General features: G+C 59.8%; 1 protein-coding gene across 3 annotated transcripts; it reads left to right on the top strand.

The window, feature by feature from the left end:
- The first annotated feature begins 1,413 nt into the window (after positions 1 to 1,413).
- MYLK2 (myosin light chain kinase 2) lies at positions 1,414 to 18,303 on the top strand. Of its 3 annotated transcripts, XM_030533442.1 has the most exons (15): positions 1,414 to 1,647; positions 3,191 to 3,404; positions 3,693 to 3,778; positions 4,693 to 5,068; positions 5,637 to 5,927; positions 5,982 to 6,166; positions 7,221 to 7,326; positions 9,009 to 9,102; positions 9,413 to 9,522; positions 10,298 to 10,439; positions 11,470 to 11,540; positions 11,949 to 12,077; positions 12,749 to 12,901; positions 13,666 to 13,798; positions 15,749 to 18,303. In XM_030533442.1, exons 3-15 carry the CDS (start codon positions 3,769 to 3,771, stop codon positions 15,827 to 15,829), a joined length of 1,881 nt encoding a protein of 626 aa, XP_030389302.1. In that variant the 5' UTR covers positions 1,414 to 1,647; positions 3,191 to 3,404; positions 3,693 to 3,768; the 3' UTR covers positions 15,830 to 18,303. The 3 variants fall into 3 exon arrangements, with proteins under 3 accessions (XP_030389302.1, XP_030389300.1, XP_030389301.1); XM_030533440.1 differs by having other exon boundaries at positions 1,416 to 1,647; positions 5,637 to 6,166; XM_030533441.1 differs by lacking the exon at positions 3,693 to 3,778 and having other exon boundaries at positions 1,418 to 1,647; positions 5,637 to 6,166.
- The last annotated feature ends 378 nt before the right edge of the window (positions 18,304 to 18,681 follow it).

Here is an 18,681-nt window from a genome sequence, read left to right as displayed (position 1 = left end):
CTCTTTGCTGGGTTGAGCCCCCTATAGCATTGGGGAGAGAGAGGCTCTTGGCGCTGTGCGGAGGGCTGGCTGCAAACCCTGCCTCTCCGATATTAAGCACTGGGGCATGGGCTAGTTGTGTTGTAACTGAAAAGGTCATTCTTTAAGTTCCACTGCCTCCATTTTTCCAGTGCAGCTGATCAGGGAAGAGAGGGCAAGCCAGGGCAACCCCTCTCCTAACCAGTTCCTTTTAAAGACCCTGCTTGGCATCACCACCTCCCAGGGCTGGGGATGTTTCCAGGCCCATTCTGGCAGTTGAGCTTCATGCCAAGATCAGGAGTGACTGTGCAAATGAGTGTCTTCCTCAGCAGGCTTTAACCGCTTGCCTGCTGGAGGCTGAGGGTCCGAAGCTGCCCAGGCTGCTGGAGCTGTGTTATGATGCTTCATTTAGCCCTGGGTGCTATTTGTACGCCTCACCCGACTCCCCAGGACGTAGGGCACCATGGTATGTAGCCTGGGCCTCAGTTTCCCCTAATTGACTTGCCCTAGATCACACTGGGACTAGACTGCTAAGCAGGGAATTGAACCCAGGTCTCCTGTTCTAGGCCAGCCCCTAACTACTGGACCATCCTCACTCTCTTTCTCTGAGAACAGCCCTAGAGAAGGTTGCAGTGGGGCACAGCAGGCTCCTGAGGGGCATCACTTAAAACCCAAACACCTCACAAGGCCGTGCCCTATCCCATGGGGTCTGGCGGTGATTAGGTCTTTGGCGGTCACTAGAAGCCCAGAGCCTGGTGGGAGTGCTGACAGGGCACTTGCTACGCTAGAAAGGCACTGTGCTCCTTCCATGCTTCCAATCTGCCCACTCTGGATCTCCAGCCTAGCCTAGGGCATGCTGCACATTGGAGGCTGGCTCTGGCAAGGGGATCACCAAAGAGCTGCTGGCAAAGCTGTGTTCTAAGGAGGGCTTGGAATGGAGGGAGGGGAGGCTGTTTGGGACGGGAGAGGTATTTAGATCTTACTACAGCTTAGCGTAGTGCCTACCTGCACTACCTACTGCAGCTTCTACTGAATCCACCTCTTCCTGCCCCCAGTGGTGTGTGCTGGTGCATTCCACCCCAGAAGTAGCTGCTTTCTTAGGGATAGAAGAGGGAAGTTGAGTGCACTAGGTCAGAGGTGCTAGACGACTCTGAGTCAGAAGGAGTTATTGACATTGGCTCAGAAGCAGGCAGTGGGCAGCACAGTTATGTCTTGAGTCTCCAGTGCTGTTTTTGGGGGGTGGGGAGGAGGGAGAAGCTGGGGAATGTTAGCAGGGATGACTCAAAGCTTATGAACTCCAAGCAGCAGGAGGTCGGGGACCTGTTGGAGGAAGACTGTAGCTGGGCAGCAGGCAAAGGCCAACGGGTGGGGAAGCCAGAGTTAATCCCATCGCTCTGATGGCCAGCCTCACTGGGAACCTCGCCAGCCTTGCAACAGCTTGAATTGCACCTTCCTAGTTGGCTAAGTGAGCAACAAGGCTTCAGGCTTGGGGGACTCTGGCCTCTTGCCTTCTGAGGTACCCAAAGAGCTGCCACCCCTCCACAGCAACTGTCCTAATTGCAGCTGCTGCACCAGCCCATCGACTGTCTCCATGCACTGGTGGAACCTATCCATGCCCTGGCAAGGCAGGTAAGTGAATGCTGCCCTCTCCATTTTACAGATAGGAAAACTGAGGCACGATGTGACTTGCGTGAGGGCACACAGCGAGTCAGTCAGCGCTGCCACTCGAGGCCAGGGCTCCTGCCTGCAGGCCAGAGCGGTAGCCACTAGCCCCAGCTCCCCGGCTGGTGCACCCGCCAGTAGCTCTTTGGATATAAAGCAAAGGGTCAGAAGTTGAGGCCTCTGCCCTCCCCCTTCTTTTGAGGAGTGGAAGAAGTGGGCATGACTCAGCATTGGGCATGTCCTGGCCTTCCTAGGGCCGGAGGGGGGAGCAGCCAGCATGGTTCCAGTTATTAATACTGCGCAATGAGCCCAGAACCAGCTAGGGCTTAGACGCAAAGACTGGACTCAAACCTCTAATTAAACTGCAGTTGTGTAGCACCACCCGCCCAGCAGGTGCTCACTTCTCTCCGAGGCAGGGCTGCTGCAACCATTTAGGTGACCTAGGCAGTCGCCTAGGGCGCTGGGATTTGGGGGGGGGGGGGGGCATTTTATTCGGCAGCGACCACGGCGGCCGGATCTTCGCCTGCCCCGGTCGCCGCTGGCATTTAGGTGGAGGGAGCTGGGGTACGGGAGCATGGGGGGCGGTACACAGGGGAACTCCCCGCCTCCTCCCTGAGCAGGCTGTGGCTGCTTCAGTTCTCCTGCCTCCCAGGCTTGCAGTGCCAATCAGCTTAGGCCCACAAGCCTGGGAGGTGGGAGAAGTGAAGCAGCGAAGGCTGAGCTGGGGCGGGGGCACCTCAGGCCGGAGAGCTGCCACGGGGAGGCGCAAGGTGGAAGGTTCGCCTGGAGCTGGAAACATCCTTGCACGCACACACACGCGCACACACACACACACCCCGCTCTGAAGGGGGAGGTTTAGTCTCCGGATCTTTGTTGAAGGGACCTGGAGCACTGTACAAACCCCAAAGGGGATATGGGCAGGGGTGGGGCCGCCTCCCCCAGGGCCGCACCAGACCTGGGGTTTACTCTCTCCTCCTGCCTGGTGTTAACGCTTGCTAGGCTGGGAGGTGACAGGCTTTGGGGTGCCAGTGACAGTGGTTTCACTGCAGGGTTGCTGGGAGCACCGGGCAGGGGGCGGGAGGCTGCCCTGGGGGGCTCTTGCAAGGGGCCTGCTCCTGCCCCCCGGGACCATCCCGGGCAGCCCCGCGCCTTGCTGGGAGCGCGATGCCAGGCTGCCCTGGGCTCTCCTGGCCCAGCGGGCCGGGGACTGAAAGCAGCAGAGCGCCCAGCGGGTCCCTCCCGGCAGTTCCCCCTCCCTGGGCCTGGTGCGCGGCTCCCACTGGGCTCCCCGGGGGTCTCGGAAGCACGGGGCAGTTCGGGTCCAGGCGTGAGACCGAATCCCCCCCGGGTGTACCCGCACCGCGCTCAAAGGGGCATTGGGGGAGCACTTAGCTGTCCAGGCCCCCGACCCCTGCAGTAGAGGATCATTTCCTGGGGGGCGGTGGCGGAGTTCGGCGGGGGGGGGCTCTGGCATCTGTTCTGTGTTTGTTTGAATCCCCCCGCCCCGCAGGAGCGGCCGGGGGAGAATGGAGCGTCCTTTGAACGCGCTCCAGCAGCGACAGGTGGCCTGAAAGGCGACGCGTAAGGGTCTCAGGCTGGTGTCAGGGACACGGCTCTCCGCACACTAATCCGGCTCCGTCCCACGGATATAGAAGGGGCGGCTCCGCCCCAGCACGGGCACAGCTCGGATGCTGCTCCGACCGCCGGCTGCACGGGGGCCCCAGGTAAGCGGGCCCTCGGCCCCCCAAGGGGAGAGCAGGCCAGGCTCAGCGGGGGCTAAGGGCTGCCTGCCGTCTCTGGGTGGCCGGGGGGCGGGAGCTCTGCTCGGCGCTAAGCAGCCTCGGCTCCCCGGCTGCAGCGCTGCGCTCCGCGGGGGGTTTGGATTCCGGTGCCGGGGGGCTGCGCTGCCCCTGCCCAGGGGCCGGGCACGTCCAGTCTGCGCGGGGGACGGGGGGGTTGCCAGGGGCTCCCCGGTGGGGTTTGGCCGCTGACATCCCGGCCCCTCTCTCTAGGGCAGGGCGAGGGGGTGCTAGGACCCGCGCTCCCCAGGGCCGCCGCAGCAGGAAGCCCCGAGCAGGGCAGCCGAGCATGGAAGCAGGTAACGGTGCCCCGCGAGCTGGCCTGGGAGGTGGCTGGTCCCCCCGGGACACCGGGGGATCTGCCGCAGCAGGGACTGCCTACACCGCTGGGCGGGACGGGGGTATCGCTATGCTGCCTGGTGCGGCTCTGGCTGCTGCTTCCTCCACGCGGGGCTCAGTCCTGCGTGTGGCCCCGGCCTTGGGGCCTCGCCAGGGCGCACGGGAAACCGCCCCGCTCCAGACCTCAGAGCAGCGTCTGCCCCATACCTGGAGGCGGGATTCCCCAGCAGCTGATCGGCTTCCCCTCTCGCCACCGCTCTGCAGTGAGGGCAGCCGCCCCAGGCCCCCCACATGCGGGTCTGCACGCTAGTGCTGGGACCCCCACCCCCGCCTAGGAATTGCTGAGTCCCCACCTGGTGCCAGCCTGAGAGCAGAGTGTAGTCAAGGCCATGGCGTGAGCCCCCTGAACTCCCCGGGCTGGTGTGGGGGAGGCCTCAGCCCATCTGCCTGGCAGCCAAAGGCCTTGGGGCGGCAGGGGGTCCCCACTCCCCTGGAGACGCTCAGCTTGCTGCTCCTCTTGTGCTGATCTGGCCAGGGGGGAGCCTGGCCCTGAGCCTCGTGGGCTCTGCCTCCCAGTGAGCGCCACGGCCAGTCCCGGGTGCGGGACAGGGACCCCCCTCGCCCCACCCAAGTGCCCCGACAAAGCCAGTTGGAAGGGCATGAGGCGTCCCTGTGCATGCCGTCTGGAGCCAGGGGGTCGGGAGTGAGAAGGGAGAGCAGAAGGCCTGTCTGGCCGTCTAGCACAGGGTCTGAACCCAGGGACTTGCCTGTGTAACGAAGGGAAGTTGAGAGCTAGGATCGGGGTTTGTGGGTCTCTTCTCTGGGGGTGGATCAGACCCCTCTGGGGAGCTATTGACTTTCTTCTCTTGTGCAGAAGCCTCGCCAAGGCCTGCAGAGATGCCCCAGGGTTTGGAGGGCCCCGCAGAGCAGCCAGCCGCTGCCATGGTTCCTTCGGAGGGGGCGCCCGTGGGCCAGAACACCGGGCCTTGCACCAACGTGGGGGAGGGCACGGCCCCCGGAGGAGCAGAGAGCCTGCTCCAGTCTGCCCCAGGAACCTTGCAGCCAGTGGCGAGAGGAGAAAAGGCAGAGCCTGGAGAGAAAGGCGTCCCCGTGGCTGGGAAGGGGACGAAGGCCAATGAGAAGAAAGCAGTGGCCAAAGAGGGGGCAGAAAGCCAGAGCCAGCCTGCGGCCTCCAAGCACGAGCCCCCAGCTCCCCAGCGGAGCCAGAGCTGTCCCGTCAGCAGCCAGAGGTAACATCTCACTTCTCTCTCTAGGAATCTGATCCTCTCGGGAGGCTAGCCTGCTGGTTTGGTGCAGTGGGGAGGCCCTAGCGTGTCTCCTAATGCTGAGGTCCCCTCTCTTCATCCACCCTCCCTGCTCTGCACCCCAGTCCTCCACATGTGCCTGGTTTGCAGTGTTTGCAGTAGGGTGGGCTCCCTGGAGAACCACATGCCAAAGGGAAGTCACCTGGTGAGGTACAGCCTCCTCCTCTCTGGGGAGGTGCAGCCTGTGCTCCCATGTTGGATGCTCTTCTGAGGTCCTGGCCTCTTCGGGACCGTCTTCCCTTGGGCCCCACCCTGCCACTGGAGTCAGCCCGCTCCTGGGTACAGAACATGCCTCCGGGGCCCAGCCTCCGGGGTACCCTTCCACTCAGGCGCTCAACCTTCGGAGGGGCTTCCCTCGCCCTCACGGGCACAGGAGCTTTCCGGAGCGGGGTGAGGTGCAGACTAGGGCGAGCAGCTTGGCTCCGTCTTCGGAGGCATTAACGGCGGATTGGATCAGGCGTGCCAGGCTCATGCTGCTACCTCTCACTTTCAGACCAGGGGAGGAGCCCGGGGGGGTGAAGATGGGAGTTGAAGGGGCCTCAGCAGCATGTGCAGAGAAGAGCCCGCAGGGTCCAGCAACTCCTGCCGAAGGAGCCAGCGCTTTGCCAGCAGAGCCAAGTCTTGTGGAGGTGCCTGGCCCTGCTTCGGATGCCCCCAGAGCCCAGACTTGTCCAGAGAAACCCACCCCAAGCGAGGTGCCCAGCCCAGCTAGCAGCAGTGAGGACGTGACCCCTGCAGAGCCCCCCAGCTCGGTGGGGCTACCCCACCCTGCTTCAGACGAGACCCCTGCAGAGCCCCCCAGCTCGGTGGGGCTACCCCACCCTGCTTCAGACGAGACCCCTGCAGAGCCCCCCAGCTCGGTGGGGCAGCCTTCTCCAGCCTTGGACAGCCCTGGAAATGCAGGGAAAACAGGCCCTGTGGCTGGGGAACAGCCACCTTCATCAGAGGAGGAAGAAGTGGAGCCCCCGCCCAGCCCCTACCTAACGCCAGACTTCGGGAAAGAGGACCCTTTCCAGATACTGGGTAAGGCTGTGCCGTCTCTTAGGCATGTAGGGTGGGCTCCATCCAGGCACAGCGAGGGTGCCGGTGTCTCTGACTCACTGCCCACCAATGGCACTCCAGCTACTGGTTCCCTTTAAACGAAGCTGACCTGTCCCCGGGCCAGGATCCTGCTGCTGGGATGGAAAGCCGTGTGCCCGCTCTGAGGCTGGCATGTTCTTGCTGCTCTCTTTTGACACAGCGCGAGGCCCAGAGAGAGCCTCTCTCTGTGCTATCTCAGAGCAGGGCAGGAGTCCCAAGAGCTCCCTGGGACGTGTCACTCAGATCTTTGCACTATCTGCATTGCCTGCCTAGGACAGCATGTCCTGGAGCGGTGCAGATTGACAGTGCAGGGGTGTTGAGAGGGAGGGCAGGCTGGGGCCCGAGCAGTGCGCAGTGGGGAATGCAGGGTTGGACCGTGGGGATCAGAGGGCTGGGAGCGAAGGGCTAGCTCTCCAGAACTGAAGGGTGGGTGGCACAGCATGGAAATACCCTGGGGCTGGGCTGGGGGCCCAGGATCAGCAGCGTGGGAGGGACAGTGCTGGGTGGAAGTGTGGGGTGTGCATAGGGCTGGGGGAATGCAGACTGTGGCTTGAGGGGAGCTTGGTGGTCAGCATGGAATCGGGGGTCTGTGACTGCAGAGGGGGCTGTGAGGATCTTTCAGGGGCTGTCAAGGAGATTGGTGGGGTCCAAAGGGGTCTAATAGGGTTATGGAACAAAACTGGAGCTGCTTGATAACCTTCTGATTTATTGTCAGGCTCCTGGGTGGTCTGCAGCATCCTTCGCTATTTATAGGGGGGGCCACGTGCTGTGACTCAGCAGCGAAGTGACAGGAGCGTGAGGCGAGGGCGGAGGTGCTGGCTGCAGGCTGTACCAGGCTTTGCCACTAGGTGCCGGCCTCGCTCCAGGAGTGGGTGAAGCTTTGGGTCCAGCAGCCAGGAGGGAGAGGGGGCTGCTTCCTGAGGATCTCCCCAGCCCCATAGACTCAGCTGAGAAGGAAGGAAGCAGCGGGGTGGTCCCATGTATCTTGTCTCTGCAGATGATGTTCCTCCACCACCTGCTCCCTTCGCCCATCGTATTGTCTCCCTGAAATCTGGCACCGTGAACAGCAAGTTCAACATCAACACCAAGGAGATGCTGGGAGGGTAAGAGCAAGCAGCTAAGGGAGGTGCCGTGGGCTGGGAGACTGGCCCAGGGGCGCAGCCGGGCCCCAGCCGTGTTTTCTGTTTTGGGGAAACTCCGTGATTTTGGGAAAAAAATTCTATTTAGAAATAGAGAGGGGAAGCCCCAACCATCAACAGTTCCTGCAAAATGAAGTTTCTCAAACTCTCCCTTGGACCCATTGAAATAGTTAGTTTGTTCTGACGTCATTTTTTGAACCTTAAAAAATGCTTATAAAACAATGTTTGTTTGTTTTTTCATTTCAAAAAGCCATTTAGAAACCAAATCAAACCGTTCTGCTCCGAAAACGTCACCCTGGGACATTTAGATGCTTTCAAAATGTTTCATTTTTCTTTTTTTGAAAATAACCCAACTTTGGTTAATGTTGCCGTGTCTCTCCAAACCTTCAGCCCTTGTCTGGCCATTTCAATTAAACGTTTCCACCCGCACTACTCCTGGTGGTGGCCCTGGCTTGCCACCACTTCCCCTGTCCAGCTCTGCCTGCTTTGAGCCCCCAAAGTGGGCAGAGATGGAGGGAGACTTGTGCTCAGGCTGCCTGGGGCAGATGTTCGTCATTTGGTACTTGGCACCTCCCAGGGACAAGGTGCCCCTCGCTTGGCAGACTGGAGAGACCAAGTGTTCAGCTGAAGATTCGTCCCAGCTCAGTACAGTGGGCCCAGCCCCATCTCTGCTGCCCCACTAGTGCCTGTCCATGTGCTGCCAGGACCTTGTATGCCCCTTTCATCCTGACCACAGAGGGAGAACCAGGGGTCATCAAATAAAATTAATAGGCAGCAGGTTTACAACAAACAAAAGGAAGCATTTCTTCACACAACGTGCAGTCAACCTGTGGAATTCCTTGCTAGAGTATGTTGTTAAGGCCAAGACTATAACAGGGTTCAGAAAAGAACTAAATTAGTTTGTGGGTGATAGGTCCACAATAGCTATGAGCCAGGATGGGCAGGGATAGTGTCCCTAGACTCTGTTTGCCAGAAACTGGGAATAGGTGACAGGAGATGGATCACTTGATAATTCCCTGTTCTGTTCACTCCCTCTGGGACACCTGGCACTGGCCATTGTCAGCAGACAGGATACTGGACTAGATGGACCCTTGGTCTGACCCAGTCTGGCCATTTTTATGTTCTCATTAGCCCACTGTCTAGTGCCCTGCCCTGCCCTGTGGGAGAGCCGGACTGGATCTGTAGAGTCCTGCCCTGTGTTGACAAGGGCTGGGCATGCTGCAGAGTCCTCCTCTCTGGAACAGAAGTGCTGCTTCTTGGTCATCAGTGCCTCCTTGGATGAAGGAAATCCATTGAACAGCTCTGAGGGGAGCCTTGCGCAGGGCTTCTGGGGCTAAAACCAAGCTTTTCACTTAGGAACACGCCTTCTCCAGGCTTGGAAACCCCAAGAATCCAGTGACCCCCTGGGACTGAGCTTTAGTTCATGTGGCCGGTCAGTTACCCTGAGAACTGGTAACCCACCTCCCTGCCCACTCCTTTCTATGGGGATGCCAAATGGGCATTGTAACCACTGATGTCCCTGCTGAATTTGGCCTCTTTGCAGTTAGCCTCTGAGCTTGCCCTCTTGCCTCTGGCTAGATCATGCCTGATGGGGGGGAGATGAGGGGGGAATTGCAGCTGCTACTAACTGCTTTTCTTTGTCCTAGGGGGAAGTTTGGCGAAGTTCGCACGTGCACCGAGAGAGGGACGGGGCTCAAACTTGCAGCCAAAATCATTAGGAAACAGGGCTCGAAGGACAAGGTGCGTCCTGAGTGTTCCTGAGTCTGCCTGTGCATGTGTCTCTGTGTGGCTGTGTCTGCGTAGCCATGCGTTAGTCTGGACAGAGACACATGCTCATCTGTGCACTGTGTGCCCTGGGTTGGGTGTGTACGTCTGCCAGTCCGCATGCACATGAACGAACATGTGACTGTGTGCGGGCCAACCACCGGCGGGAGTGCCAGCAGACCTGGGCTTGAGCGGGTGGCTTGGCGTGTTGACTCTGTGGGCTGTGACTGCCGACTCCCCCAGCCCTGCCCACACTCCACGTGTTGACGCAGTGCATGTCCCACAGGAGATGGCCTTGGTTGAAATCGAGGTGATGAACCAGCTGAACCACAGGAACCTGATCCAGCTCTATGATGCCATCGAGACACCACGGGAAATCATCCTCTTCATGGAATTGTGAGTATCACCCGTTGGCATGGGGTTGCGGCTGGGCGGCAGCCTGGGCAGCTTGACACAGGAGCTTCCTGACGGTGCTGTGCTTGTTCGCCGAAGGCGGGGAACCTCCTTCCTCCTGGGCAGTCTTGCTCAGCCGCTGTCCCCTGGTGGGAGTTACCGTGCAGTGACAGGTCCCAACAAGGGCTCCTTCTCCCCACTTCCTTGTGCTCTGGCTGGGGGATTCCCTGCCCAGGCAGTGCTCGGATCTGCTTGCATCCCAGTCCCTGGTACCCGGTCTGGAAGAGTCGATCTGTAGCCCATACCCCTGAAATCAAGGCAATCTCACTAACCTCCCTCTTGCTGTGCTGGGATCTTGGCTAGGATAGCCTCTCCGCTAACCTGCCTGGAGCTAGGATGGGGGGGCTGCCTGCCCCTGCCTCCAGCTTCCCTCTGACTGTTCCCTGTCTGGGGTCTCCCTGCAGAATTCCCCTTCTCTCACGAACCTGTACCCAGAATGAATGACCTCCTGCGCTATCCAGTTCCTCTGCACCACAGCCTTGGCCAGGGGTCTCCTTAGTAACCCACCCTCTACATCCCCATGTTTCAGGAGAGGGGCACCCTGCTCTGCCTCTGCCCTGGCTGGGGGGAGGTCCTGCGAACTGTGCCCCTGGAACCGCGTAGGGGAGCATCTCTATGCAGGGGCAGGGCAGGATGGCTCGGCTGTCACTTGCCTGGCCCATGGTGGCCGGGGTCTGCTCGTTGCAGTCCGGTGACGCTGTGGTTGGTCTGTGCACAGCGTGGAGGGTGGGGAGCTCTTTGAGCGCATCATCGACGAGGATTACCACCTGACGGAAGTGGACTGCATGGTGTTCGTGAGGCAGATCTGCGACGGGATCACCTTCATGCATCAGATGCGTGTCCTGCACTTGGACCTCAAGGTGCCACATGTGGAGGGAGGGGGTACAGCGAGGCTGGGGGGCTAGGGGGGGAACCTTCCTAGGTTCTGAAGCTGGGCTGAAGGGCTGCTCTCGGTGAGAAGAGAGTCCCTGGCAGTGGGGCCTGGGCATGAGGAGGGCGCGTGCTGCCTGGGGGGAGCTCGGTATGTGAGTGCGTAACAAGCCCAGCCTGGATCACGTCTGGGGAGAAGAGGCATCCAGAAGCAGAAACTTCCAACTCCTGAGCACAGGGAGTCCTGCGGGTAAGTGCTGGTGGCAGCACTGGGCCCCAGAGGGAGACCATCCTCCTGGGCTCCGTCCCGCGGGCTAGTGAGGCTGGAGTCTTGGCTTTGCAGGCCAGCCCAGGCCGAGTCGGTGTGGCTTGTATGCAGGTAGAACCGTGGGCTCCATTCCGATCCGGGGTCCGTTCCAAGCTATTCAAAGGGCAGATCTCAGCGTGTGGACTGGGAGCAGGGCTCGAGGGGCCTGGGGAGAGCCGAGGGGGATCTGTGGCACATCGCTGCGGCTGGTCCGGGTGGGTCTAAGAGCAGTGTCCGTCTCTCGTTCAGAGCCTACAAACTGCAATCCCAGCGTCCATTGAGGTACTCTGATGTCGGGGCTGGCCAAGGAACAGGCTGGGAGAGGCGAGTCTCTCGGACTTGCTCCAGTCACGGCTTGGCCTGGGAGACACTGGCAGTCAGAACTAGGAATGCATTGGGAGAGGCAGGGATTTTAACTCCTCTTGGGCTCCAAGCCTCTCCATCACTCCAGTGCCTAAGAGGGGCTCGGGGCAAGGATGTGAAAGGTGCAGTGGCCTCCACTGAGGTGCAAGGGCTGGTGCTGCACGTGGTCTGAGAACCCTGCAGACTACGTCCCTGATGCGTCTAAGGGATGGAGGGGAAAACTGGCCTAGCCTCCAGCGGGCCTTTGTCTCAAACTCCCCTGCGGGTGGCCTGTAACCACACCCTGGGCTGGGGTAGGTGGGCGCGTAGCCGTGAGCTGGGTTCTAACCTCAGGAACTTCATCCCTGCAGCCTGAGAACATCCTGTGTGTCAGCTCCACGGGGCACATGGTGAAGATCATCGACTTTGGGCTGGCGCGAAGGTAACTCCCCTCTCTCTGGGGCTTGGCTTGCTCCTTCTCTCCTCCTGCTTTTCTCCCTTCCCACATCCTCTGGGGCTGGGCAAAGGCCATGCTCGGGGACCAGCTGCACTGGCCTTACGCCTGACCCTGCTGTGGGCTCTGAGGAAGGGCAGGAAGGAATCCCAGCGGGCTGGGGTGGAATCTGCAGTCTGGGCTTGGCAGCAGTTCTGCCGAGTCAGCCATGCCCCGCAGGGGATAGCGGTTTGGGGCCGTTATAATAACCGGCTTGGTTCTGGCTCAGGCTGGGGCCAAGCCAGGATGTTTCTTCCCTGGGTCGGAGCAGCACAGCGCCAGGGTGATGTGTGGGTGGAGGTGGTGAATGTGGACGGGCGGGGGTGATCTCACTGACCCGGCTCTTCCTGCCCACAGATACAACCCGCGGGAGAAGCTGAAAGTCAACTTTGGGACCCCTGAGTTCCTGTCCCCGGAGGTGGTAAACTACGACCAAGTCTCCTATTCGACAGACATGTGGAGTCTGGGCGTGATCACCTACATGTTGTACGCGTGGGCCCAGGTTGGGTGGCACTAGGGCTGGGGGAGAGTGAGAACCACTCCGGGATTTACCAAGTGACGTGGCCGGGCTGGCGGCAGAGCTGTGTGAGAGAGGAGTACAAGGCAGCTGTTAGAGCCAAGGGCTGGCAAGAGAACCTGGGTTCCAGTCCAGTCGTCAGGTGACCTTGGGCCAGTCTCCGAGCCTCAGTTTCTCCATCTGTAAAACAAGGCAGGGTACCTTCTCGGGTGCCTGAGGCGATGTGGATAGAGGCCACCAGCCTCCAGGGCTGACCCTGCCAGTTGTCACCTCTCCCCAGCACTGACTGCCCTCTCTCAAAGCCGTCCAGTGGCTGCTCAGAGCTGGGTGGCCGGAACATCTGGGAGGGACGGGCTGTGCACGTGGACAGGAAATAGCTCACCTCTCCCGGCTGAGACAGGATGGGAACACAGCAAGATGCCAGCTGGGAACACACTGGTTCCTTTCTCAGAGCGCTCACGGCTGGCTTCCCGGCCTCTCTCCTCATGATCCCAGGCAGAGGGAGGGAGCGAGGGAGTGGTTTTGTGCAGAAGGAATTGGGAACCCGCTGAGGAACAGGGTCTGCATCTTGTCCCTTCCCAAGGCTCCGAGCACAGCTTGAGACCTGTGATGTTTCCCTCCCTCCCTCCTCTCTTCCCAGGCTAAGTGGCCTCTCCCCTTTCCTGGGAGATGACGACACTGAAACCCTGAACAATGTCCTGGAAGCCAAGTGGTACTTCGACGAGGAAGCCTTCGAGGGCATCTCGGACGAAGCCAAGGACTTCGTCTCTAATCTGATTGTCAAGCAGAAGAGGTTTGAGTCTAGCCGAGGGCGGCCCAGAGCGTTTGGGTGCGGCCAGCACAGCTGCCATCATGCGCACAGGCCTGAGGCCAGCCTCTGGCAGCAAGCCCCCATCCATCCCCTCCCACCTGTGGGCAGGCGACTCCTCTCCCTCCCCATGCGCGCCCGCGGCCTGGTGCAACGACTGGATGCTCCTGTCTGAGCCTTGCCAAACTTGCTGGGGGTGCAGAGACAGGCAGCCCCGAGAGGACAACTCAGGTCCTTGCACCTATGTTGACTGACGACCTGGCCAGCCTCCTCTTGCCCATTTCCCCCAGCTGCACCCCATGGTAATGGCAGGGTCCATGCAGCATTGACGGCTCAGCCAGATCCTGGCCCTGGGGAAGGCGTCTCATAACCAGGGCTCTTGGAAAGAGGAAGGGGACTGGAGTCCTTTCCAAGCAGGGAAGGGAGGAGAGATCAGGCTCCAGTGCCTGGCCCCTGCCTCCACCGAGGATCTCAGGGTCAGAGGAGACTGTGACCCTGCCCAGAGGAGGCAGCCGAGGAGGCCAGGCTCATGTGGCCGGCAGCAGCCTCAGGGCATGTGCAGGAATATGACTGCACCCTCCTTTCCCTCAGTGCGTTCTTGGGGTTAATTAACAGAGGCCTGGGGCCAGCCACAAAAGGCAGCTGGCAGCACCCATGGGTCTGGGGTGGGGAGTGGAAAGCAGGAGCAATGCGGGGGCGATCGAACCCCACTAGGAGACAGGAGTCACCTGCATTCCTGTCCCCCGCAGCGGCCGGATGAGCGCGGCCAAGTGCCTGCAGCACCCCTGGCTGAACGACCTGGCCGAGAAGGCCAAGCGCTGCAACCGGCGCCTGAAATCCCAGGTCCTGCTCCGGAAGTACGTCATGCGGCGGCGCTGGAAGGTACGAAGGAGGCTCCCCCTCGATCGCTGTGTGCCATGGGGACACTCCTGTGTTGGGAGGGGAGGCCAGCCCATGGGGCGGCTGGGGCGCTGGCTCCCTGAAGGGAATGAGGGACGGGAGCTCCCAGAGCGAGCGCTCTGCCCCCACTCGAGTGCACAGAACAGGCAGCAGAGAGCCGTGCTAGGACTCCTGTGGAAGAGAAGGATGGGACCCTACCTCTGCCAACAGTATGGGGCAGTAAGGAGGGAGAGCTTGAGGGTGTCTCTGTGCCCTAAGGCCTGGGGGAGCCGCTGCCCAAACTTTCACCCCCCCATCCCTGATTTCATGGATTTGTCCCTCAGGGTGACCCCCTGTCCCTGACGTTAAAATGATGCTGGGGACCATGTTAAACATGACACTGAAGTGAGCGGTAATTGTGTGGCGTACTCAAGGGCAGCAGAAATGGTCTCTGGAGTGAGGAATCGCACTGTGCTAAGGGATGTGGAGTTTCCCTGAAATGTCTCTTACTCCTTGTCACGGAGTCCCCGGGCGATGCTCTGGAACTGCTCCCCACCAAGCCAGTCAGGACTTTGGGGAGCCTCCTCTCCCTTGGAGCAGACTGTCTTCAGGGCAAGAAGCTCCCACGGCTTCACCTCCTGGGTCTCTCCTTGGAGCATTCAGCATCCTCTGCCCCTCCGTGTGCTTCCCACAGCGAATCCACCCCAGCGGGGTCCTGGGGAAGCCACCGGGTCCTGCACCCCCACTTTGCAGTCAGACGTGACTCTCAGCCAGCCAGTAAAACAGAGGTTTATTCGATGACAGGAACAGGGTCTAAAACAGAGCTTGTAGATACAGCGAACCGGACCCCTCGGCTGGGTCCATTCTGGGGGGCAGTGAGCCAGACCCCCAGGTCTGCCCTCCACCCTCGACCCCAGCCAGCTCCAGACTAACAACCCCTCCCAGCCCCTCCCCTCTGCTCAGCTCCTTTCCCGGGCCAGGAGGTCACCTGATCCCTTTGTCTCCAACACCTTCAGCTGGCACCTTTGCAGAGGGGGGGCCCAGGCCATCAGTTGCTAGGAGACAGACTGTCAGGCATTTAGGTGCACTGGCCCTTGGCTTTGCCAGATACTTAAGAACTGCCATGGGGACACTGAGGCACCAACACAGTACTCAGAGAAAACATTAGGAACTTTCCCAGATCGTCACACTCCTCATGTGGTTCTTCCCTCACTTCCATCCCCTGCTGTCACTGTCCCCCGTGTCCTGTGTAAAGGGCACCCTGTGCGTGCACCCCACATCAGGGACTGCTCTTTACGTACGAGATCCTCTAGGGTCTCTGCCCCCTGATTCCATGCCTGCCCAGGGCTTGGCCACAGAAGGAATCAATGTCAGGGCAGAGCGACTGCAATAGGGGGGCCACTCCCTTTGCCCGCAGCCTCCTCCGAGCCTGGATCTGTGTTGTTGGTTTCCTCTCGGTGGGGGCTGGGCTTCGCTGCCAGCAGCCCCCGCCGCTTTCCTCTGTCCAGGACGCTCTGCACTTCGCTTCTGTCTCTGATTCGGTCCTGACTGAGCTGGTGCCGGGAAGCCATGCAGGGGGCCAGGGATGTCTGTGGGTGTCCAGCTTATTTTGGCTAAGAAGTTTCTGAAAACATTCCAAGCTTCTGACCATGGGTGGCAGGCAGCTGGAAGAGTCACTGCTCAATGACTGGCAGATGGTCAAGAGAAGCAGCTCTGTGGCCTGGTGGAAAGAGATCGGTAGATCCCCAGCGGCCCATAAGGGGATCCCCAGTGATTCTCTGGCCTTGAGAACCATTGCCGTCTACCACTTCCTAGCGTGCCTGCAGTGTCCCGCGCTGGGAGAGTTAGGGATTGGCGTATCTGAGTCCTACACCATCCCTTAAGAAAGGCCTCTTTAACGAGCGCTGTCCAGCCTCCAAATGGGGAATAACTTCTTTCTTGTTTCTCTAACAGAAAAACTTTATTGGCGTGTGTGCTGCCAACCGATTCAAGAAGATCAGCAGCTCGGGATCCCTGACGGCGCTGGGTGTCTGAGTGCAGGGCTGAGCTGGGTGGGATTCGAGCAAGGCCAAAGGGCAATCCCCTGAAATCTGAGCTGTGCACTGAAGGCCTGCTCCCTGGGGACTGCACAGGAGAGTGGCATTTAGTCCCTGCTTCTGGAGGCAGTAGGATCTCCACTTGGGTTTGGATTCAATCTGCTTCCCAAACACAGAGTTCACCGCTGGGGCAATGAATTGAGATACCCGAGTTCTGTACAGATGTGAAATTCCTGCTCCTACTGCGGTGAGATACTGCTGGATCCCATCCTGTTCTAGATTCTGTCCCTGCCATGAGATTCCTGCTCTGGATCCTATCCCACACTGCCACTGCTCTAGGGTCCGGACCCCTGGGATAATGCTGCTCTGGCTCCTGAACTGCTGTGAGATGACTCCTCTCGGTCCTGTGCCCTGTGTGAAGCTCCGGATCCGGATCCCAGGCTGCTGCAAAGCTGCCTTTGTGGATCTCCTGCTGGTTCAATACCACCACACTGGAATTCCCGCTGTCTGTGACATGGTTCCTGGATCCTGTACCACTAGGACATGCTATACCTTTGATTCCAGTTGAGATTACTGTTCTGGAGCTCACACAAGTGCGGTGTTGCCATCTTAGCACCCTGTCTCCCTGCTACAGATTCTGTGCTGCTGTGACAGTTACCCCGCTGCACCCCATAGGCTCCTGATCCTAACCAACTGTGCAATTACCAGTCCAAGTCTCCTGCATCCCCTAGTGTGGCTGAGTCCCATCCTCCCTGTGCTGCTCTTGGCCTGGATCCTTTGCTGTAGTGAGATGACTGCGCTGAACTCGTTGAGCTGTGGAATTGCCAGTTGGAATCCCACCGCACGGCGCGACCGGAGGTGCAGAGAGCACCTTGCAAATCCTAGACTGCAGCATCGGTAGACTCCACTTTGCAATGCCCTGCATTCTGCTGTTTGTGTTCCCCTCCCGTTCTGTGACTTGCAATGGGACACGCAGACCAGCCTGCTGAGTGCTGCAAGGTCTGTTCTCTTGCTGGGCTCAGTGTGCACCACACACCAGTCACTACCTGAGAACCAAGATTCCTGCTCTCGGCCTTTGAGTGCAATAGGAGACTCGCCATGGCCCTGTCACCAGCATTGGTGGTCACAGCCTCAGGATTGCAGTGAGGTCTGTGTACGGCTGTCTGGATCTGTGCTCCCAGCTCCTGCGTGCAGGAGGAGTAACGTAACTGGGTGGTAGTGTCAGGATTTGCACTCGAGCCCTCTGAGTGCAGTGTGCACTCCCTGGCCCACAGGTAGGATGGCTACTGCCAGCCTCTGGATCTGCTCCCCGCTGAACTAGCACGCGAGGCTGCTGCTTGAGCAGAAAATCGCCTCTCCCCATGATGAGGGGTCCTAGAAGCCAGCCTGCAGGGCCAAGTTCCTGTTAGTGCCGGGAGGCTCCGTGCACAGGAAAGGAGGAACTGCAGAGCACAGATTCCAGGCGCATTCCCCAGATGGAGGCCAGGGAAGAAAGAACGAGGCTTTGTGCTAGTTCCTAACCTCCCTGCCCTTCTGAGCTGCCAGCGGGGGGGAGGACACAACCTTCCCTTCACACGCCCCCCAGAAGATAAAGGCAAGAGCGCATCCTAATGCAGACCAGCTGGGCTCGCCTCTCCCCTGCACATATGAAAGGACAGCTTCAGCACTGACCACCAACGCACAGGAACTGCCCTTCGCTCGCTGGGCCCAGGGACCCCCCGATGGGAGGAGAGTGTGGGAGCTACCTCAGGTTCTGGAGATTCCGTTGCCTTCCATCCTGAGCCTGAACCATCGTGCTCAACAGCTGGGTCCGAGGGAAACCCGCTGCCAGTAATGTCTGAGCTGCACAGGGGGATCCAGGCCCCTCTAGCGTGGGAGTTGCCTCCCCTGGTGATGCGGGAGATCCGGTGCAGCCCAGTGTGCTGATGTAGGGGGTGGGGTGGGGGGATCCTCCATGGAGTCGGAGGGCTTGTGCCTCTCTTGGGAGGGGGTTTGCAGAGCGGGTGTGAGACCACACCCCCTGCCGCCCAGCTGACCCCTGGGCTTGGTGTCGTCCACAGGCGATTCGTTATGCAGAAGCCAGGGTGCTAGCTAATGGGCAGCCGGTATCTGTTAGGCACAGAAACAACCAGACAGCACCTGGCCCAGCCCCAAAGTGCCTCATCCACAGCCCATGCTCTGAGCCACACCCGCAGCTGGGGTACATTGGTGGGACTCCATTGACCTCAGAGGATCTGCACCAGTTTACACCAGCTGAGGGCTGGATCTCTTCATTAGAACCCTTCTCCCTCTGCCCCATGTTCACCCGGGCTCCGCTGGATTTCCTCTGCCCAGCAGAGCACAGCCCCCAGCCCCGTATGTGTGTGCCCTCCCTAGCAGCAGCCCCCGCAGTAGTGCAGAAAGACATACGTTCTCGTGAGAGAGCCCAGAGCTCTCAGCTTAATGTAAATAAATGTACAGGTCCGATGCCAAGTGCTTGTAGTGGATTGTATTGTACGAGGTGGGAGGGGCTGGCTCTGAGCCCCAGGCGGCCTTATGCTAAGGTCTTCAGGGCCTCATCAGGAGCAGACCCTGAGATCAGCGACTGGGTTAAATCTTCTCACCGCCCTCAGCATTTCCTCCTTGCCCATGTGAAATGAGCAAATGATGCTTGGCCTTTACGGAACCCTTCTGCCCTAGCTAGGCCTCCTCCAGCTTCTCTGGGGTGATCCGACCAGCTCCTCCGCTTCCCAGTCGCTGCCTTAGACTGAAAATGGCTTCCTGGCTACCAGCCAGCTGCGGTGCCAGCCTGGGCCTGGCCCTCTGAGTTCCTCTTCCCTGCCGATGTAGGAGAGCTGAGGATTGAACCCC

This window comes from Gopherus evgoodei, chromosome 14 (assembly GCF_007399415.2).
Source record: "Gopherus evgoodei ecotype Sinaloan lineage chromosome 14, rGopEvg1_v1.p, whole genome shotgun sequence".
Lineage (NCBI taxonomy): Eukaryota > Metazoa > Chordata > Testudines > Testudinidae > Gopherus > Gopherus evgoodei.
Note: the sequence above shows the minus strand (reverse complement) of the source record. Positions and strands in the feature narration are given on the sequence as shown.

What these genes read in the sequence shown, in the direction of transcription:
- MYLK2 (XM_030533440.1), top strand. An exon ending in ACCAAGGAGATGCTGGGAGG is followed by an intron (nt 7,327 to 9,008) that starts GTAAGAGCAAGC and finishes TCTTTGTCCTAG; the next exon opens with GGGGAAGTTTGGCGAAGTTC. An exon ending in ATCATCCTCTTCATGGAATT is followed by an intron (nt 9,523 to 10,297) that starts GTGAGTATCACC and finishes GTCTGTGCACAG; the next exon opens with CGTGGAGGGTGGGGAGCTCT.